General features: G+C 48.7%; 1 protein-coding gene across 1 annotated transcript in view; it reads right to left on the reverse strand.

Moving 5' to 3' along the window:
- Positions 1-17,960, reverse strand: part of SYNE3 (spectrin repeat containing nuclear envelope family member 3) — a 116,342-nt gene that overhangs the window by 64,119 nt on the left and 34,263 nt on the right. The window contains exons 2-4 of the mRNA XM_077123467.1: positions 11,113-11,270; positions 4,234-4,406; positions 2,665-2,974 (exon numbers count right to left, since the gene is read on the reverse strand). Of these exons, the coding sequence (XP_076979582.1) occupies positions 2,665-2,974; positions 4,234-4,406; positions 11,113-11,256 (627 nt within the window). The 5' untranslated portion in view covers positions 11,257-11,270. The remainder of the gene's footprint in view (positions 1-2,664; positions 2,975-4,233; positions 4,407-11,112; positions 11,271-17,960) is intronic.

Genomic DNA, 17,960 nt, shown 5'->3' on the forward strand with positions numbered 1-17,960 from the left:
AAGGGCTGGAACATGAACTCTTTCAGTCCCCGTGAGCTGAGGACAGGAGGGTGGCCGCCCTGAGGCTGCACAGCTGGGAAGCAGCAGAGCCTGGGCTCAAGCCCATCCCGTCCCGAGCATTCAGCAGTCAGAGACCTGTGCCTCTCACAACTCCAGGGATTCCCAGACTGCCAGGTCTCAGCTCACCCTGAGAACCAAGGCGATGTCCAGTCCCAGCAATGTGGACAGATAACCTGAACTCCCTTCCACTACACTCACCCGGAAACAGATTAAAATACAATAAGCAGCCAAACAATGGTCTGAATGTTGACCCAAACTCACATCAAGGTAAGAGTTAACCCCAAGGCCCAGAAGTGAAGGTGCTGTGGAAACCAGATTGCTAAACTCACCTAAGAGTTTGCTGACTTTGGTCACTAGAGGCTAGAGGTCTAAGGCTCAGGCTGGAAAAGGAGATAAGACTTTGGGCAGCAAGGGGCAGAGACCACAGCAAAAAGGCTGGCCTTTCAAATGACCATCCCCTTGGTCAAGGGATGATCTAGAAAAAAAAATCTTCCCACTAAACACAGTAGGAGAAGGAAGCTATTGTGTTTCAGTCTAAAATCTGGACTGAAAAAAAATCACCTTTCAGAGCATGGAACAGTTACCTGCTGCATAATTTGGGCTTTGGTTCAAGTTTAGAAAACCCACTTGATTCAGGAACGCATTTTATGCCAATACATCAACATAAAGATAGGAATGAATCATGAAGGTAGCTTCCTGGCTGAAGCAAACACAAAACCACTCTCAGGACTGTGCCCCACATCCCGGTCTTGCAGATAAAGCCCTGCTCCCCGAGAGCTTACAGTTCAAATTCACAAAGCCCCCAAGGAAACAATCTACTGCATCGGGAGCCACAACAGACAGCACCAGACCCCAGAACTCCAGCTACTTGAACAATCTGGTGTAAATTATAAAATATGCATGCTTAGAGCAATTTTGGATACTAAAGGAGTGCAAAAATTAAGGGGAAAAATAGCAGTGAGAAAAAGAACAGGGGGATATAATAAAGAACCAGACAGACTTTCTAAAAAAAAAAAATTAATCTTAATAGTTAAAAATCAGGGCAAGAAGAAGTAAGGGAATGGAGCAAAGGATGGGCAGAGGGTTGGGAGAAAGGGCAAGAGGGAGTGGAGAGGCAAAGACGAAAGGAGAAGACCAAAGGTTGGGAGGAGATGGGAGGGAGGAAGAGAGGACGAGATACAGGGGAGCAGGGAAGCTGTGTGGCTGGAAGTGAATATTGTGCTTGTCCTTCAGTTAGTCAATGCATGTGCATGAAGCACCCACCGTGACTGGGGCATGGAACAACATTGAGATGCCCTCAAGGGGTCACTGTGTGGAGATGTGCACATGTGCATTAATTTATTCAGGTATGCAGTCACCAGGCAATCAAATATTCATTGCAGAGGAGCTGTAAAGGAACACAAGACATGCCCCCCACCTCATGTGGCCTAGATTTGAGTGGAGGAGACAGGCAGGGAATGGTTAATTTTATGTATCAATTTGTTGAGGTTGTGGAGTACAGTTGTTTGGTCAAGAAAGCAATAGCCTGATTGACACTGTGAGGGTATTTTGTAGATGGACTTGCATCTATTATCAGTTGATTGCATCTACAGCTGGTGACATTATTTATATTATTAATATTATTCTAAACAAGCCCATCATTTGGTCAAGGAGTTATTATTAAATATTTCTGATCCTCAGTATTGGACCTAGGATTTATTCTACCTCCAGACACAGGGGAGATCCATGTGACTGTTAAGTGAATAAGGAGAGGAATTGGACAGCTGGGCGGGTAGGTGGATGCCATGGCATAAAGATGAAGAATGAATGGGTGCTTTTATGAGTGGGTAGATGGATGGGGACATGGTCAGGATAGTGAGTAGACAAGTAGATAACTGGTGGATGGATAGATGGAAGATGGGTAGATAGTCTGGTGGTGGGTTGGTGGGTGGATGAACAGATGGGTGACATAGATAGTGAGTGGGTAGGTAGGTGGAGGTGTAAACAGTGAGTGGATAGTAGGAAACGGAGAAATAGATGAGTGAATGGGTCAGTTAAGAAGTGAGTGAGCTGATGGTTAGATGAGTGAGTAGATGGATGGATGGGTTATTAAGTGGTTGAATAGATGAATAAGAAATTGGTTAGGTTGGTTGGGAGGTAGATGGGTGAGTACACATATGATAAGGAGGGTAAGTAGATGGATGGGTGGTAAGTGAGTAGGTAGAAGGGGGTAGGTGAGTGGGTGAAAGGGTGGTGAGTGAGATGTGGGTAGGTAGATGGATGGATGGTGGGTAGTTGGGTGAATGGTGGGTGGGTAGGTAGAGAGTTGGTAAATGAGTTGGTGGATGGATGGATGGAGAGGTGGTGGGTAGTTGGGTGGATGGTGGGTGGGTAGGTAGAGAGTTGGTAAATGAGTTGGATGGATGGATGGATAGGTGGTGGCTAGGTGGATGGATGGTGGATGGGTAGGAGGAAGGGTGGTGGAAGGTTGGTGGAAGGGTAGATGGATGGGTAGTAGATGGATGAGTAGATAGATGAATAGGTAGTGAGCAAATGAGTGGCTGGATGGGTAATAGTGGGTGGGTAGATGGACAGGTGGGAGAAGATAAGCCTGCCAAGCCTCACCTTGGCTTTGGCCCTCACAGCATCATATTCGGCCTTCATCCTCTTCTGGGCATCCTCATCCACACTGGGGTCCCCAATCCTGTTGAACAGGGAGGCTGCCTCCTCCAGCAGCCGCTCTAGGAGCACAGCCTGGTTGTCCACATTGTGCAGCAGCACCTGGGCATGGCTCAGCTGCCACTGCTTCTCTTTCAGGCCCAGCTGCAGCTCCACATGGGGCTCCAGGGTGGCCATCATCTTCTGGAACCAGCGGTAGAACTCATCTTGGGCCAGCAGGTATTCGCTCCAATGTAGCCACACCCACTCGATGCGGCTGTGGACACAGAGACAGGGGCCATGAACCCACCCGCCTGGCTCCTCCCAGACAGGAGCGGACAGTGTGACAAGGCATACAGACATCTTCTCTGGCCTCAGTGTCGCCTGAGCATTGCGTTGATGGTGCAGGCTCTGGGACCTCTGTTCTCCTACTGGGTAAGACCCTCTAATCCCCAGCTGAGGTCAGGACAAGCAGGTGGTCCAGATTCTACACTTGCTCTAGGAAACCCCAGCCTTGATGTTGTGGCCTGGGGGGCCCTTAGTCACCAGCACCCCACATTCCACCTGTAAACTCCCACTAATGTTTCCCCCAATCATTTCTCAGTGGTGCTGGAACTTGAACACAGTCACCTGGGGTTCTTCACATTCTCATGAAAACACAGCCACCGGGAATTCATCAAATGATTTGCAGACTGTACCTGGGCTTGTTATGGCTTAATGGGAACAGGTCTGGGGACCTGACTGTGGGTCCCAGAGGTGCTGCAAGCTCACTACCTAACCTTGCCTCTTCACCTGCCTCAGTTTCTTTAGCTGTAACATGGAGATGGCCCTAATTTCCAGCCAACATCACACCATTTGTTTTGGAATTTCAAGTGAAAGGGCTGAGAAGAAGGAAACGCTGTGCAAAGCACACCCCAGTCTCTACTCACTTTCTCGCTGTATAAAGCTAGAGAGGATGCCGCAGCTCCTGTGGTCTGAAGGTCCACGGCATGCCAAGCAATGTGCTTTGCTCTTGACACTTGCACTCTCATTGCATCCTCCTAATACCCTCCAAGGCACAGTCAGTTATATCTCTATGAAGAGCTTGAAGTTCAGAGAGGTCAAGTAACTTTCCCAAGGACACACAGTAAGAAACCAGCAGAGCGAGAGTCAACCCCAGGCCACTCTAATATTTTCTCCCTGGCCAGCTGGCTCCCCGTACAGGCAGAGAATCTGGGCTAGAGCACCAGCAAAGCAGGAGGCCTTCTAATTCCAGGCCATTCTGCCATCCTGCTGGAGGATGTGCACAAGGCGAGCCTATTAAGGATTGTTGGCAGAACACAACGGACCCCAGTGTCTATTCTCATCATGGAAATGGATGACAATTAGGAGGCAGGCAGGGCTGGCCCCAGACTCCAAGGGAACATCCTGTTCCTAGCATTCTGAGGATTTGAGACATGTCCTTTGGGTGGGGACCCCAGGCCGGCGTTGGGCTGGGCAGGGAGGTCAGCAGCACCATGGACAAAAGTCTGGCTGGCGTGGCCCCAGCCCCCATACCTGTGACAGTGCGTCATGTATGTGACCGTCTCCTCCCACTGGGCCTTGACGTCCTTCAGCTGGGCCAGGATCTCGGGTTTCTGGTCCTCCTGGCACTCTGCCAGGAGGCCCTCGGCTGCCCGCAGCACAAGGTCCACCTTCACATGCCCCTCGGGCTCCAGTTGGCATATTTGCTGTCGTGGACACAAAAAGCCAGTTTCCAGGGTTTAGGCCAAAGGCAAACTGGCCCAGCACTGGAAGCACTGGGAAGAGGCAAAACTTTCAGACTAGAGAAGCTGGGGTTCAAATTGCAGCCCGGACCCCCTTCCTCTGGGGCCGTGGCCACCCGAGGGGCAGCTCTGGGCAGTGCTGGCGAGTTCCTTCCCCTCCCCGCGGGAAGGGATGTGAACTCAAACATGTCTCTTTGGACTTGGTTTTCTCATCTGTAAAATAAAGCTATTAAGCATTAATCCTCTCCGACTTTCGCTTCAGGATTAAACGCTAAAGTGCCTGTGGAGGGCTTCGTGTGTGCAGCCAGGAGGGCTCCGTCCTCAGTTCCACCGCAGGGAGCAGCTCTGGAATCCACCATGCCTCTGCCTGGGGGCCATGCTTGTGTGGGCTGTCCCCGCCAGAGACCAAGCAGGGCCGGAGCACACAGGCGGGTCTGGAGTCCCCTCCTCTGAAGGATGGCTTTGGCCATCCCCTGGCCTTGCCAACCCGCTCAGATGCTGCCTCTCTGCAGCTGCTCCCCACGCCCTCCTCCTCCCCGCCCTCCTGGACTTGGGACCGCCTGCATTGTCTGGCCTGCCTCTCCCAGGCCCTCCTGGGCTCCCGCCCCATTTTCTCTCATAGGCGTTTCCCTAATAAATGTCTTGCACATTTAACCTCATTTTGGTGTCAGATTCTTGGCAGACCAAGACTATCACACAAGGTTCAGCGCTCCATAAGTCTCTGATTAACGTTAGCTGTCGTGACTCATCACCAGGATTCCGCTTAACGGGTGGTTGGAGCTGGGTCTCTAGTAAAATCGGTCTGGACTCCAACCAGGGCCACTCCCTGTTCCCTGTGAGCCCTTGTCAAGGTCCTTAAATTCTCCAGGCCTATGGGACAGGGGTGGGGGTGGGGGTGGGGTCAGAGGAAGCATTAAGTAGTTCAGGGGGCACCATCAGCACAGTGTCTGCACATCCTGGGTTCCCAATCACGAACTGCTCGCCGTTAGTATCATTCATTACCTTCTGATCTGAATTTGCTGTTGGCATGTTGGCCTAAAGCTCAGGCTCTGCTCCTTCATCTGCTTCCCTGGGGACCAGCGGTCTGTTTTCTCAGCCTGATGTTCCCGTGGGCTGGTTGACTCCTCAGGGTGGAAGGGACCCCTGCATGTCTAGTGCTGACAACTCTGTGACGTGGGGAAGGTCACTCGGCAACTCTGGGCCTACCTTCCTCATCCTGAAATAGTGGGGACTGCTGCTTTGTCTACTTCACAGGGTTATGGTATGAATTTTAAAATTAATAGTGATTTTAAAAGTAATCTGAGCGAATACACTTGTAAACCAAGAGCACTTACGTAGACCAGCCACCAATGTGTGCAAATGGGCAGTGGCCCCATAAGATAGATTAGTATTGATGCCAATGATGATCAGAGTGATAGCTGGGGGGGCTTCCCCACCAACATCAGTTATTCAGACGTGGGGCTGAATGAGGTCATTTCACGTGCTGTCTTTGTGTACGAGTGAGTACGAGTCATCGCGTGGGGGAGCAGGTGGCATGAAGGGCGGGGGATATTCCTCAAGACAAGAAAAGATGTGTTTGGTTTTGGGGCTTAAGGAGCAGGGAAAAGGAGCAGGGTGTGGCAGGGCCCCGTGAGCACCCAGCAGGGACCCCCGAGTCCCAGTCATTAGCAAACAGCAGCATCGGCAACAAAAGCATCTGCAGTGATTAATGTGGACTAAGAGCCGAGGGCCACCACAGAACGTCTGGACCAAGCAAGATTACCCACCCCCACCCGGGACCTTTCACACCACTAGGAGCAAGGGACGCCCAAGCTCGCTAAGGAGGAATTTCTTGCTACCCAAGAAAGACTTGTGTTTGATAGTCCCAAAATTGTAGGGTAGACATCATGCCCACTCCCCAGGACTCATGCCCACTCCCCAGGCTAACAAGGTGGGACCACAGTCATGCCAGTTTTACAAATGCTGGGGGCTCAGAAAAACCTTAAGCTTTGCAGGGAGATTCTCTGCAGCTACCAGAGAGGCCCGCTTTACACTCCCTGCCCAACTGAAGCTTCAGTGGAATCCAGCTCTAGAAATGTAGGGACCCAACAGCTTGGGGAAGAGGAGAAATTCCATCTTGCTTTGTCACACCCGGGAGGAGGCAGCCAGGCCTGGAAAGTCCCCATCAGGACTCCCACCCCTTCCCTGAAGACCAGGGTCCCGATTGGGTCATCTCCTCCCACCTCTAACCTCTGCCTCTTATTTTCTTGTGGGGGAGACACAGGCTGTGCTGGGTGGGGAGGGATCCCCAAGGCAGACAGAACACGCGGCCCACCCTGACCTGAAGCACAGATGTTTGCCCCAGTGGGATGTTTGCAGTGTGCCCGGGGGCCGCAGGCCAGAGGCTGGGGTTGAGCTGGCAAAGCAATATTTTGAGGAGATTCCACCCTCCTTCCCTGGCCTGACTACAGTCTTTGGCTCATGCGAGGTACTTTTCTAGTCCATCACAGGCAAGGACACAGTCCAGAAATGCTTGGCAGGGGTTGCTGAGCCAGCTGGGAAGGAGTACTCAGAAGCACAGCCACAGAATTGTTTACGATATGAAGCAGCCAGCGAGGGCAACAGTCAGGTGGGGGTTGGTGGAGGGAAAAAGCTCCCAGGGGAAGAACCAGGGACCAGAAAAACTGGAGGAATGGGGTTAGTCAGGACCTGCTGAGCACCCCCTCTACGCTGGCACTAGCTGAGCATGGGGTCCGGTGGGGTGGTGTGCTACAGACACGAGCCCAGGAGACTGTAAACAGAGCCACGAGAGACCTAAAGCATGTGGGAGTGCCAAGGAGGCCTCTTGGAGAATGTGATGTTGACACCAAGTCTCAAGGGATGGTGTAGACATTTAGAGATGGGGGCTCAGGCAAAGGTACAAAAGCAAGAAGTATTTAAGATGGGTGCCTTAGGCTTTGGGAAGTCAAGCGTTCATGGTAGGACCGTAAAGGGGCTTGGAGGCCAGTGAGGAAGCTGTTGGCTGAGGCCAGGACCCATATGTAAGGGAGTCTGGGAATGAGAGGGTAAAGAGAACAAGACCGGGACCTGGGAAAGAACAGACTATCAGCATCATGTGTGTCCCAGCATCTAAAACCAAAAGGTATGACCATCTTTACTGGTGCAGCTCTGTCAGCACTCCCTGTAATGTCTAAATACATCTTCATGTCATCTTCCTGCACTCTCCTTCTTCATCTTTTTGAATCCCTTCGAAGCCACAGTGATCACTGTTCTGAGCAACAAAGCTAAAGCTCAGGGCACTCTGGAAAACACTCCCAAGGTACCATAGCCAAGGCTGAGATTCAGACCCCAGCCTGCTAGATCCAGAACCAGAGCTCTTGACCTCCATGAGTCCTGCTCCCAGGAGTGGAGGCTGTTACCTCCATCAGCCTACTGGAGCCTCCAGCAGCCCCTTAGCTGCACAAGGGACAAGGGGTCCTTCCCCGGCTTTGCAGATGGGAAAATGTGCTTCTGAGAAGGCATGGGACTCACTCCTGGCCATTCCACATGTCACACTGGATTGGAACTCATACTCCATCACGTGAACAAAGGGCATTTAGGATGTGCTTAATTGAGCTGGTGGAGGAATTATGAGGGAGAGCCCAGAACCCGGAAGCAAGTCCTACATGGGTAGGTGGACAAGCACCAGCAACTCCCTCTCACCAGATGGTAATGGGGAAATGCTTCCTTTACCATTGCAACTTGGTTTTGACTGTCAAAGCATATTGGGAACAAAGCAGGCCTGAGTCCCATGAGGGAAACAGTGGCCAAAGCCCCCAGAACCTGGCTCCCGTCTTCACGGACTCTAGGTCAGCTCCCTTGGGCTCACATCATTGTGAGCTAGCACATGGGTCCCAGGCCTGGCTCACCCCTCAAGGACCACCCTGGCCTTCACTTAGAGCCATTCCCAGGTAGCAGAGGGTACAAGCTCCAGAGTGATAAAAGCCCTCAGACAGTGAGGAGGCTGTGGTGTTCCTGGACAGAACACACTAGGAGATGGGGCTCGGACAGGGAGGAAAGGTCAGGAAGGATTTCCTGGACAAGGGGCGAATCTCCTGGTCTGCATCCCTCAGGCCCAGACCAGAGGGCATCCAAGTAGTGGGAACAGCAGGAACAGAGCCTCAGTCACAGGGACTGGGAATTCCGAGGAAAGGCAACCTGGGGCAGCTACTCCAGGCACCTGCAGATCAGGGTGGACCCGGAAGACACACAAGGCCCACAGACTGGCAACTTTGCTCACTACCCAAGCTCCCGGCCATGCATCCTGACACCGGTGGGGTCAGGGTAGCAGACACCGAAAAGGAGAGGAAACGTCTCTTTTGGAGAAGCTTGGCATCCAGTCAAGAGTGGGACTGTGCCCTGGGTAGGCACAGAATCCAGTAACCTCCCCAGCTGGGAACCTGGGGCACTCAATGACCTATCCCCTGCTGACCTCTCTCCCTCCTTTCCTTCCTTGGCCCTGCACCCCATCTTTGCAGCATACCTGGCAAACAGAGCTGCTTCCAGATTTGACAGGCTCCCTGCACACGTCTGTGCCTTTGCACGTACTGTCCTCTCTACCTGCAGAGCTCCCCACTCACGAGCTCAGATCTTTTCTCTGCTCACTTCCCATCCAGCCGGGAAGTTTTCCCTGCCTGGATCACTTAAGAGCAGATCATACCCTTCATTATGGACATCTGAGCAACACTTGGAGCAGCCAGATCAAATAATTGTTGATAATTGTTGTGAAAGGACACGTGGCCCAGGGTGGAGGTTCTCAGAGGGCACATGGCTGGCATCTGCTGGTCTCTTGTTCCTGGGCTTTTGCTTTCAGCCTCTTTTTCCTGTGAGGATTCCTCACTCGGCATCTGTGGGCCTTCACTGAGCTCCTCAGTGAAGCAACTTTGGGTTTTGGCTTGCTTAGCTTCTCATGGGAAGGCACACCTCTCATGGGAAGACATCTCATGGTGATGTCTGCTGGGCCCTGCATCTCCAAACATCTGGGTCTCGTGTTGGCTCTGTCAGCTCTGAAGCAACTGTTCTCCAAGCATCTGCATCCACTCTGCAATGAGCTTTCTCCAAAATGTTTCCTCTTTTAAAGGACTCCAGTAAACTAATCAAGACCCACTTGGAATGGGTAAAGTCACAACTCCATGTAAATCAAAAAGCCACATCTCCATGGAGATAATCTAATCAAAGTTTCTGCCCTATGATGTTGAATCAGGTTAAAAGAAATGACTGCACACACAAAGATTGGATTAGGATTGAAATATGGCTTTTCTGAGGTACATAATAGTTTCAAAACAGTATTATGTCATATCTCATTTTTATTCTCTTTTTACCCTTACTGATACTCTTAATTTCTACACTCTTCTCCAGACATCTCTCTTCTGTCTTTTCCTATCTGCTTGTACTACTCCCTTTAGTATTTCTTATAGATTCAGTATCTTAGGCACAAATGACTCAGTGATTGTCTGAAAATATTTTAAACTTTCCCTCATTTTTGAAGGACAGTTTTGCCAGATACAGAATTCCTGGTTGGCAGTTTTCCTCTTTCAGAATCTTAAATATATCTACCGCTGTCTTCTCAGCCCCATGGTTTCTGATGAGAAGCACATAGTCTTATTGAACCTCCCTTGTATGTAATGGATTGCTTTTCTCTTGCTGCTTTCAGATTTTTCTGTCTTTGACACTTGGCAATCTGATTAGTAAGCGTCTTGGAATAAGTCCATGCAGATCTGTTCTGTTTAGGGTACCCTGTGCTTCTTGGATCTGTAATTTTATGTCTTTCGTAAGAGACGGGAAATTTTCAGTGATTATTTCCTCCATTATTCTATCTACCCTTTCCCCTTCTCTTCTCTTTCTAGCACCATATTTGGGTGCTTCATGTTGTCATTTAATTCCCTGAGACTGTGCACATATTTTTCCATTCTTTTCCCTATCTCTTCTTTTGTGTGTAGGATTTCAGATGTCCTGTCCTCTAATTCACTATTCATTTCTTCTACCTCTTCAAATCTGCTTTGTAAGTCTCCATTGTGTTTTTCATCTCTTCTACTGTGCCTTTCATTCCCATCAGTTCTGCTATTTGTTTTTTCAAGCTTTTGAGTTCTTCTTTATAGTCACCCAATGTCTTCTTTATATCTTTCATCTCTTTTACCATATCTTCCCTCAACTCATTGATTTGATTTTTGACTTGATTTAGCATCTTGAGTGAACATTAATTATTTTTTTCAACTCCTGTATCTCACTTGAAGTGTTAGTGTGTTCCTTTGATTGGTCCCCTCCCCAGCCCGCTGAAGGCAGGCCTGGCCCAACCCAGACCTGCAGGACTCAGCCACATGGAATCAGGGAAGGGGTGGGAATCCAGGCCAGGTCAGCTGGGACTGGAGGGTCCCACGCAGCTGTATGGGTGCCCCTGCTCAGACGGGAAGGACCAGAAGTGTGCTCCAAAGACCAGCCTGTCACCCCACCCAGACATGTTTAGATAAGCATCTGCACTTCACCAAAAATCCCCAGGAGATTTACATACATAACAAAGTTTGAGAAACACAAGTCTGGTCCACTTCTAACAGACAGGAAATCTGAGGCCTGAGGGAAGGGACAGGGCTAAGGTCACATGCCCAGAGTAGAAATGCAGGGCAGGCAGCAGCGGTGGGCTTGGGGCGTCTCCTACCTCTGTCTCCCGCAGCCTGGCCTCCAGTGCTGCACGGGGCCCCTGGGTGTTGTCATTTAGCTGCAGGCGCTCCTGTACTGCCTTCATCCATTCCTGGGCATCCTCGACGCTCCTGGTGAAGCCTTCCTGGGGCTGCTGAGTCATGGCACCTGTGGGGGCTGAAGGAAGGATGGTATGAGCTCAGGCCAACAGGCCAGAATGCAGAAGGGCCTAGGAAGGCAGGTTGGGGGTGCAGGGTGGTGGAACCTGGAAATGGGCCCACACCCCACTACTAACACGGCTCCCTGTGCTTTGAAGTTGGGTGACACGGTCAGAGGCACGTGTGTTTGTCAAACAGCCAAAGGACTGGAAAACAGGTCTGTCCTCTCCCGGCCTGCCAAACAGGGAGCGCAGGCCCCAGGCTCTAGGCTGGCAATAATCCCTTTCGGCTTGTCGGCTTCCCTGCTCCCCGCCGTGGCATTCAGGGGCAATTCTCTTTGGGCTCAAGTCCCTCCAGAAAAGGATCTTAAAACTCATGCCATCTAAGATATCTGTGATAAATAAAGAACTTTGGTTTCATTGGAATAAAGAGACTTCAACCTGAGGGTTACAATTTTTGACATTGGTCAAGTTGCTGCCAGCCCTTGACCTCCACCTGAGAGCCACACCCCAGGTGGGGGGTGGCTGTGTTTGCCAGCTGTCATTATTTTTCCACCAACTTAGGTCTACGGCAGATATTTGCTAATCAATCGAGGCAGTATTTCCCATGAGCCGCCCACCACCTCCCACCACTTAGCACTCCTGGTGGCTGCCGCCAATTCTCTGATTTAACACATGAGATGAAGCCTACTTGCAAATCTTGCCTTAGCGACACCTTCCTGCTGGCATAAGTCACCACCCAAACCAATCCCCTTTGTTAAGCTGCCTCCTCCTCCCAGAACCCTTAACTTTCAGACTGTGAATGCCAAGTTTCAGATTTTCTTATGTGACTTTATTAAAATTCCATTGAGCCTAAGCAAAATTCTTCTGCATTGTAGTTCTGGTTGCCCATATTTAGCAACTATAACCTACTTTGGATTAAAGTTATTTATATCTCCCTCTCATATGAGGGGATTGTGACTGGCTCATCCTTCAGTTTCCCAGAGTGCCTCGCACAGAGTAAGTCCTCAGCAAATGTTGTTGAAATAGCCCAGAATTTGTAGAATTGAATGCATCAAGAAACTCACCACAGCACTATTTCAAACAGCAAAACACTCTTAGAAACAACCTAAATGCCCAATAATAAGGGATTAGTTAAGTAAGTTACAGTAGACCCTCACTTTAGAATACCATGCAGCCAACAAAGGGTATGCTTAAAATGAGTTTATGATAGAGAATGCTTAGGATATACTGACAACAGCAAAATGAAACAAAATTATATATTTAATAATCACAACTCTACAGTTCATTAAAACAAACAGACAAACAAATGGGACAAAACAAAAGCTATGATCATAAAAAATTTTAAAAGGTTAGGAAACTTTGCAGTTAGGGGGTCCCTGGGCCGAGCTGGAGCCAAGCGGTGTGGGCAGAAGTGGCTTAATCCACTCCCAGACCTAGCCCTACATTCATCCAGCATAACCTCTCAAACCTCTCTTTCCTTGACCCAGGGACCCCCAGGGCTGGACTGGGTAGCCCCAGGGTAGATGGTGGCCGCCCAGCCCGCACCAGACTCTCTTTGTGAGAGAGAAACGAAAATAATTGTATTTTTAAAAATTAAAGCAGAAAGAAACACACAAAATGTCAACAGCTCTTGTCTTTGGTTGATGGGACCATGGTTGGGATTTTTTTCCCCCTTGTTTCTCCCTTTATGTATTTTGTGAAATTTCTACCAAGGGTGATCATTACTTAGCATGAAAAAAAAGAAGAGAGAGAGAGTAAAACCTTTTACAGCAGAGGGTGAATTTCCTGTCCTTTCTTCTCACCCACCAGTTAGTAGTCCAGCAAGTGCTGACTGGGAATCTGGACACTGTCAGAATAAAATTAAGTTTAGCTTTCACACAAAATGACACAGAATGGGGAAAACGAAACTAACTAAGCAAAGGACTGCCAAATCAGCTCAAGCCAGTCCCGTGGACAGGGAAAGGAGAGGGCCTCTGATGCAAGTTCAAAACTGGCGTCAAATCCTTATCTAAATACAAACAGATCTAAACAAATAACAACCAGGGCCACTGGGATGTGAAACATCATCAAAGGTGGGAACTGCGTTAGTTAGACTTCTAGGATAAGCTGTAACCTCTGGAATATCCAAACAGTGGCGAAACAGGGGAGGGACCTGCGTGCTAGGCTTAGGGAATAAATGTTAACACTTTCTGCTGCTCGGCAGGCCAGGCACCACATTTTGGTTGTGCTCCTGTTCTTGCAAGGTTGTTAATAAAGTCTTTTCTTCTCCACAATTGGGTGAGCATTTATTCTCTTTCACGTACAGCTTTCTTTCCAATGGATACCTGGCGAGGGCTGCAGACCCAGCACTGGGCAGGAGGAGCCTTCCAACAAGAACCAGTGAAGACAAGGAGGAAACGAGACAGACCACCAGAGCAGGCCGGCTGAGGAACCACGCCAGCCCAGGGGAGGGGCAGGGGCATCGGGTGGGCTTCACGCTGGGAGCTGGGCCCGTGAGTCGAAGCTCAGTTTCCCAACATGTTGTTTTGCTTACAGAGCTGTTTTGATTTTTTTTCAAACAACTTAATATGTTCCCTGCAGCCACTCCCTCTCTTTGAATGCTTTGTTTAAAAGCACATCAGAACGTGCAGGTGTTTAAATTGGTTCATTGTGGCTTTAATCTCTTTTCTAGTATGTGACTTGACTGATTTCCAAAAGCTCCAGCTTTTATTTTTATAAAGCAAGGACTAGGAGGGACAGAAACAAGTCTCGAGGAGTTTCAGATCAGATGACACGCTCTAATCACCGAAAGGCAGTGAGGTTTTGGACAATCCTTCTAGCTGGAAATACCCAGGGCCTGTGAGGGGTGATCCTTTGGAGGCCACAAGGTACATCAAAGAGGGACAGCGGGGCAGGAACTTGGGTGGGCCTCACACCATGGGATCAGCCCTAGCTGGTGAGCTATCGGTGGGTTTGGCAAGGTCGCAGGGTTGCAGAGCTAGTCCCAAGTTCAGGAGCATTAGGTTTCTCAGCCTGTTGCACAAACCATTTTCTTTCAATTCAGTGAAATGCCTAGGAATTGAGCGTACGCTCTGAGTCAGACTGAATGCTGCAACTGCAACAGCAAATAAGCAGCTACCATCCCTGCCCTTGGGAAGCTCACGGGTGGATGGAGAAGCTGCACACTGAATGCACATGCAGGCTGCAGGAGGCCAAACGCCAAGCTGGGGGGGGAGGGGAGATTCAACCTTTTCTGTGCCATGGACTGCTGTGGATCCCTTCTCAGAAGAATGGCTTCAGATATGGCAGGTAAAATGCCAAGAATTAAAAAGGAACCATTCATATCAAAATACAGTTACCTAAAATGCTAAATATCAAATTTGGGATATAAATATATATACATATATATGTTTCTCTTTTAACACAGTAAAAAAGATCTAGCAAGTCACCACTGCCTTTTTTAAATAGCGATGAACACAAACCATATTTTAGGATATCTACAGCACCTATAAAGCACATAAAAAATACACGTGGCAAAGTCACAGGTACTGCTAACACCAGAGTGGGTTTTGTTTCCTTTCGCCTCATGCAAGGAAATGCTAAATATCACTTAGATTTTTAGCATTTCCAAGTTAGTAGCCATAAGGATGCAATTAGTTTCCCGTCCAAGTCCATGGACCCTCTGGAGTCTATCCCTAGCCTGGTGTCAGGGCACGGACCCCGGGTAAGAATCCTGCCCTCAGCCTTCCAACAACCAGTGCAAAGGAGGGTCTGTTCTGTGTCACAATTTTATGACACGCAGATGAGCAGAGCTCAAGGAACCCCCACCTACAACTGATTTAAAGAGCAGGAAGACCTTCTTCCCAAGGGCCCCTCACAGAAAGCTCACCAGGAACCCTCACAAACCAGTCCCTTTGTGGAGACAGAGTATGCAAAGGGCCAGCGAGCCCCGGGAGGCGGGCAGCCAGCCTGTGAACTCAGCTAAGCTCTTGGCCCTCTCTTCATTCCTCCTCCAGGGACAGCCGGAGGGGCTTAGGAAATTCCAAAGCACAAACCCTGCTTGATTAGCTCCCACTGCCCTACTTAAAAGATCTATGGTTCTAAAGGATTGTCATTATTGCAGGGTGCTGAAAATAGATGATAACTAATACTTCAAAATGTCACATTATGTGTAAGACTAAAGCAAAAAATGTTTATTTGTTACAAAATTTAGATTTTGACTAGAGCATTTCCTAATATAACTCATGTAGATAGTTTGATTGAATGTCATAAGTACTTGGAATCTCAGGTAGCACTTGAGATTTTGTTGGTTTGTCGAGAGTGATACCCCGATGAATCCCAGAATGATTTGATCAGTGACTGGAAAAGTATTTGCAAGCCCCCTTCGGGGAATGGTGAGAGTGGGGAGAAATTCAACTTCCCCAAGTTGAATTCTTGATAGTCTCACAAGCAGTGTGGACAACCAAAGCTATAGGCTGAGCCCCCAGTCTTGGGGTTTGTTCACATGAAACTTAACCCCACAAAAGATAGGTCAAGTCTACTTAAAATTTAGGCCTAAGAGTCACCCCCAAGAGAGCCTCTTTTGTTGCTCAGATGTGGCCCCTCTCTCCAGCCAATATGATGAGCAGTCTCACCACCCTCCCCCTCTCTGCCTGGGACATGATTCCCAGGGATGTGGACCTTCCTGGCAACGTGGGACAAAGATCCTGGAATGAGCTGAGACTCAGCATCAAAGGACATAGAAAAACCCTAGAATGAGCTGAGAATTAACATCAAGAGTCTGAGAGAACCTTCTCGACCAAAAGGGGGAAGAGTAAAATGAGACAAAGTGTCAATGGCTGAGAGATTCCAAACAGAGTCGAGAGGTTATCCTGGAGGTTATTCTTACGCATTAAGTAGATATCACCCTGTTGTTCAAGATGTAGTGGAGAGGCTGGAGGGAACTGCCTGAAAATGTAGAGCTGTGTTCCAGTAGCCATGTTTCTTGATGATGATTGAACAATGATATAGCTTTCACAGTGAGACTCTGTGAATGTGAAAACCTTATGTCTGATGCTCCTTTTAGCTACTATATCAACAGAAGAGTAGAACATATGGAATAAAAATAAATAATAGGGGGAACAAATGTTAAAATAAATTCAGTTTGAAATAGTGGTAAATGAAAGCGAGGGGTAAGGGGTATGGAACGTATAGTTTTTTTTTCTCTATTATCATTTTATTTCTTTTTCCATTGTCTTTTTATTTCTTTTTCTAAATCGATGCAAATGTACTAAGAAATGATGAATATGCAACTACATGAAGATATTAAGAATTACTGATTATATATGTAGAATGGAATGATTTCTAAATGTTTTGTTTGTTAATTTTTTAAATTAATAATAAAAAAAAAGATCTATGGTTCTCCTGCTTCTCAAGAAAAAGTCCATGTTCTTCCAGCTGCCCACAATATGGCCCCAGCGACCCTGTTTCCAGCCTCACTTTTTTCTTCTTCCCAAGTAACCCCACAGCTGAGTTGCATTTCTTGGTGGTGGTCTCCAGGCTGCCATGGGCAGCTGGTGGCTGTTCCCTCTGCTGGAGGCAGCCTGCCCCAGAGGACCACCTCCGAAACCAGCCCCGCATCTGGCGTGGAGCTCTGGACAAGCAGCTGCACTCACATCCGCAGGCCCATCTCCCATCTTGCCTGGGAGCAGGGCTGTGGCTTACCCACCCCCTGCACCCAGTGCTAGCAAGCAGTCACCAGCCCTGAATTGATGGTGACTGAAGGAACCGAGGCAATGACTTGCAGTACTGGGCTGGGAGGGGTTGAGGGGGTCTTCCTAAAGGTGGGGGGCGTAGGAGGTGGGGACAGTGGGAGAAAGAGCTTGGGAGCCTTGGAATCTGAACAGTTAACTCTACCAAATGCTTGTTCTGTGACTCGAACAAGTGCCTTTGCCTCCCTTAGCCTCAGTTTCCCCATCTGTACACTGTGGCAGTGAACCTATCCGAGGGAGCTCCCAGACCTCCCATTGGGGTTCTGGATTATTTAGAGGGTCCATATTACTTTGGTCGAGTTACCTGGCCTGGAGACGGGACTCTGCTCTCAGACTTTCAGCCCCTGCCTGGTCCTGGACCGGCTTCTCTCCTCGCAGAGCCGCTCCTCAGCCAGCTCAGCCACTGCTACCAGCGCCACAGTCCCTCCAAAAAAGCTTTTTGTTTTCTGTGTTTTTTAAAACTATTTTAGGGATTTGGATCATTTTTTAAGAGCAATGACAAGCACTTTTTCTGTACAGTGCAGGGTAGAAAATATGTTAGACTTTGTGGGCCATAAATGACCTCTGTCACATATTCTTTTTTTTAGGGGGTGCATGGTCTGGGAATCGAACCCCCGTCTCCCGTATGAAAGGCAGGCCTTCTCACCACTGAACCACCTGTGCACCTGTTGTCACATATTCTTTTTATTATTACTTTTAAATAATGCTTTAAGAATGTAGAACTGGAGGTGTGAGGGTGGTTCAGTGGTAGAATTCTCAGCTGCCATGTGGGAGACCTGGGTTCGATTTCTGGCCCACACACTTCCCAAACAAACAAATGAAAAACAAAACAAACAAACAAAAACTTCAACAAATGATGCTGTATTAAGGGGATACTCACATGGAAAAAGAATGAAATGTGACACCTCCCCCCCATACAGCATACAAAAGAAAAGACAAAAACAAAAAAAAAACCTAGAACTATTGTTCACTCACTGA

The sequence above is a fragment of the Tamandua tetradactyla genome, chromosome 12, assembly GCF_023851605.1.
Source record: "Tamandua tetradactyla isolate mTamTet1 chromosome 12, mTamTet1.pri, whole genome shotgun sequence".
Lineage (NCBI taxonomy): Eukaryota > Metazoa > Chordata > Mammalia > Pilosa > Myrmecophagidae > Tamandua > Tamandua tetradactyla.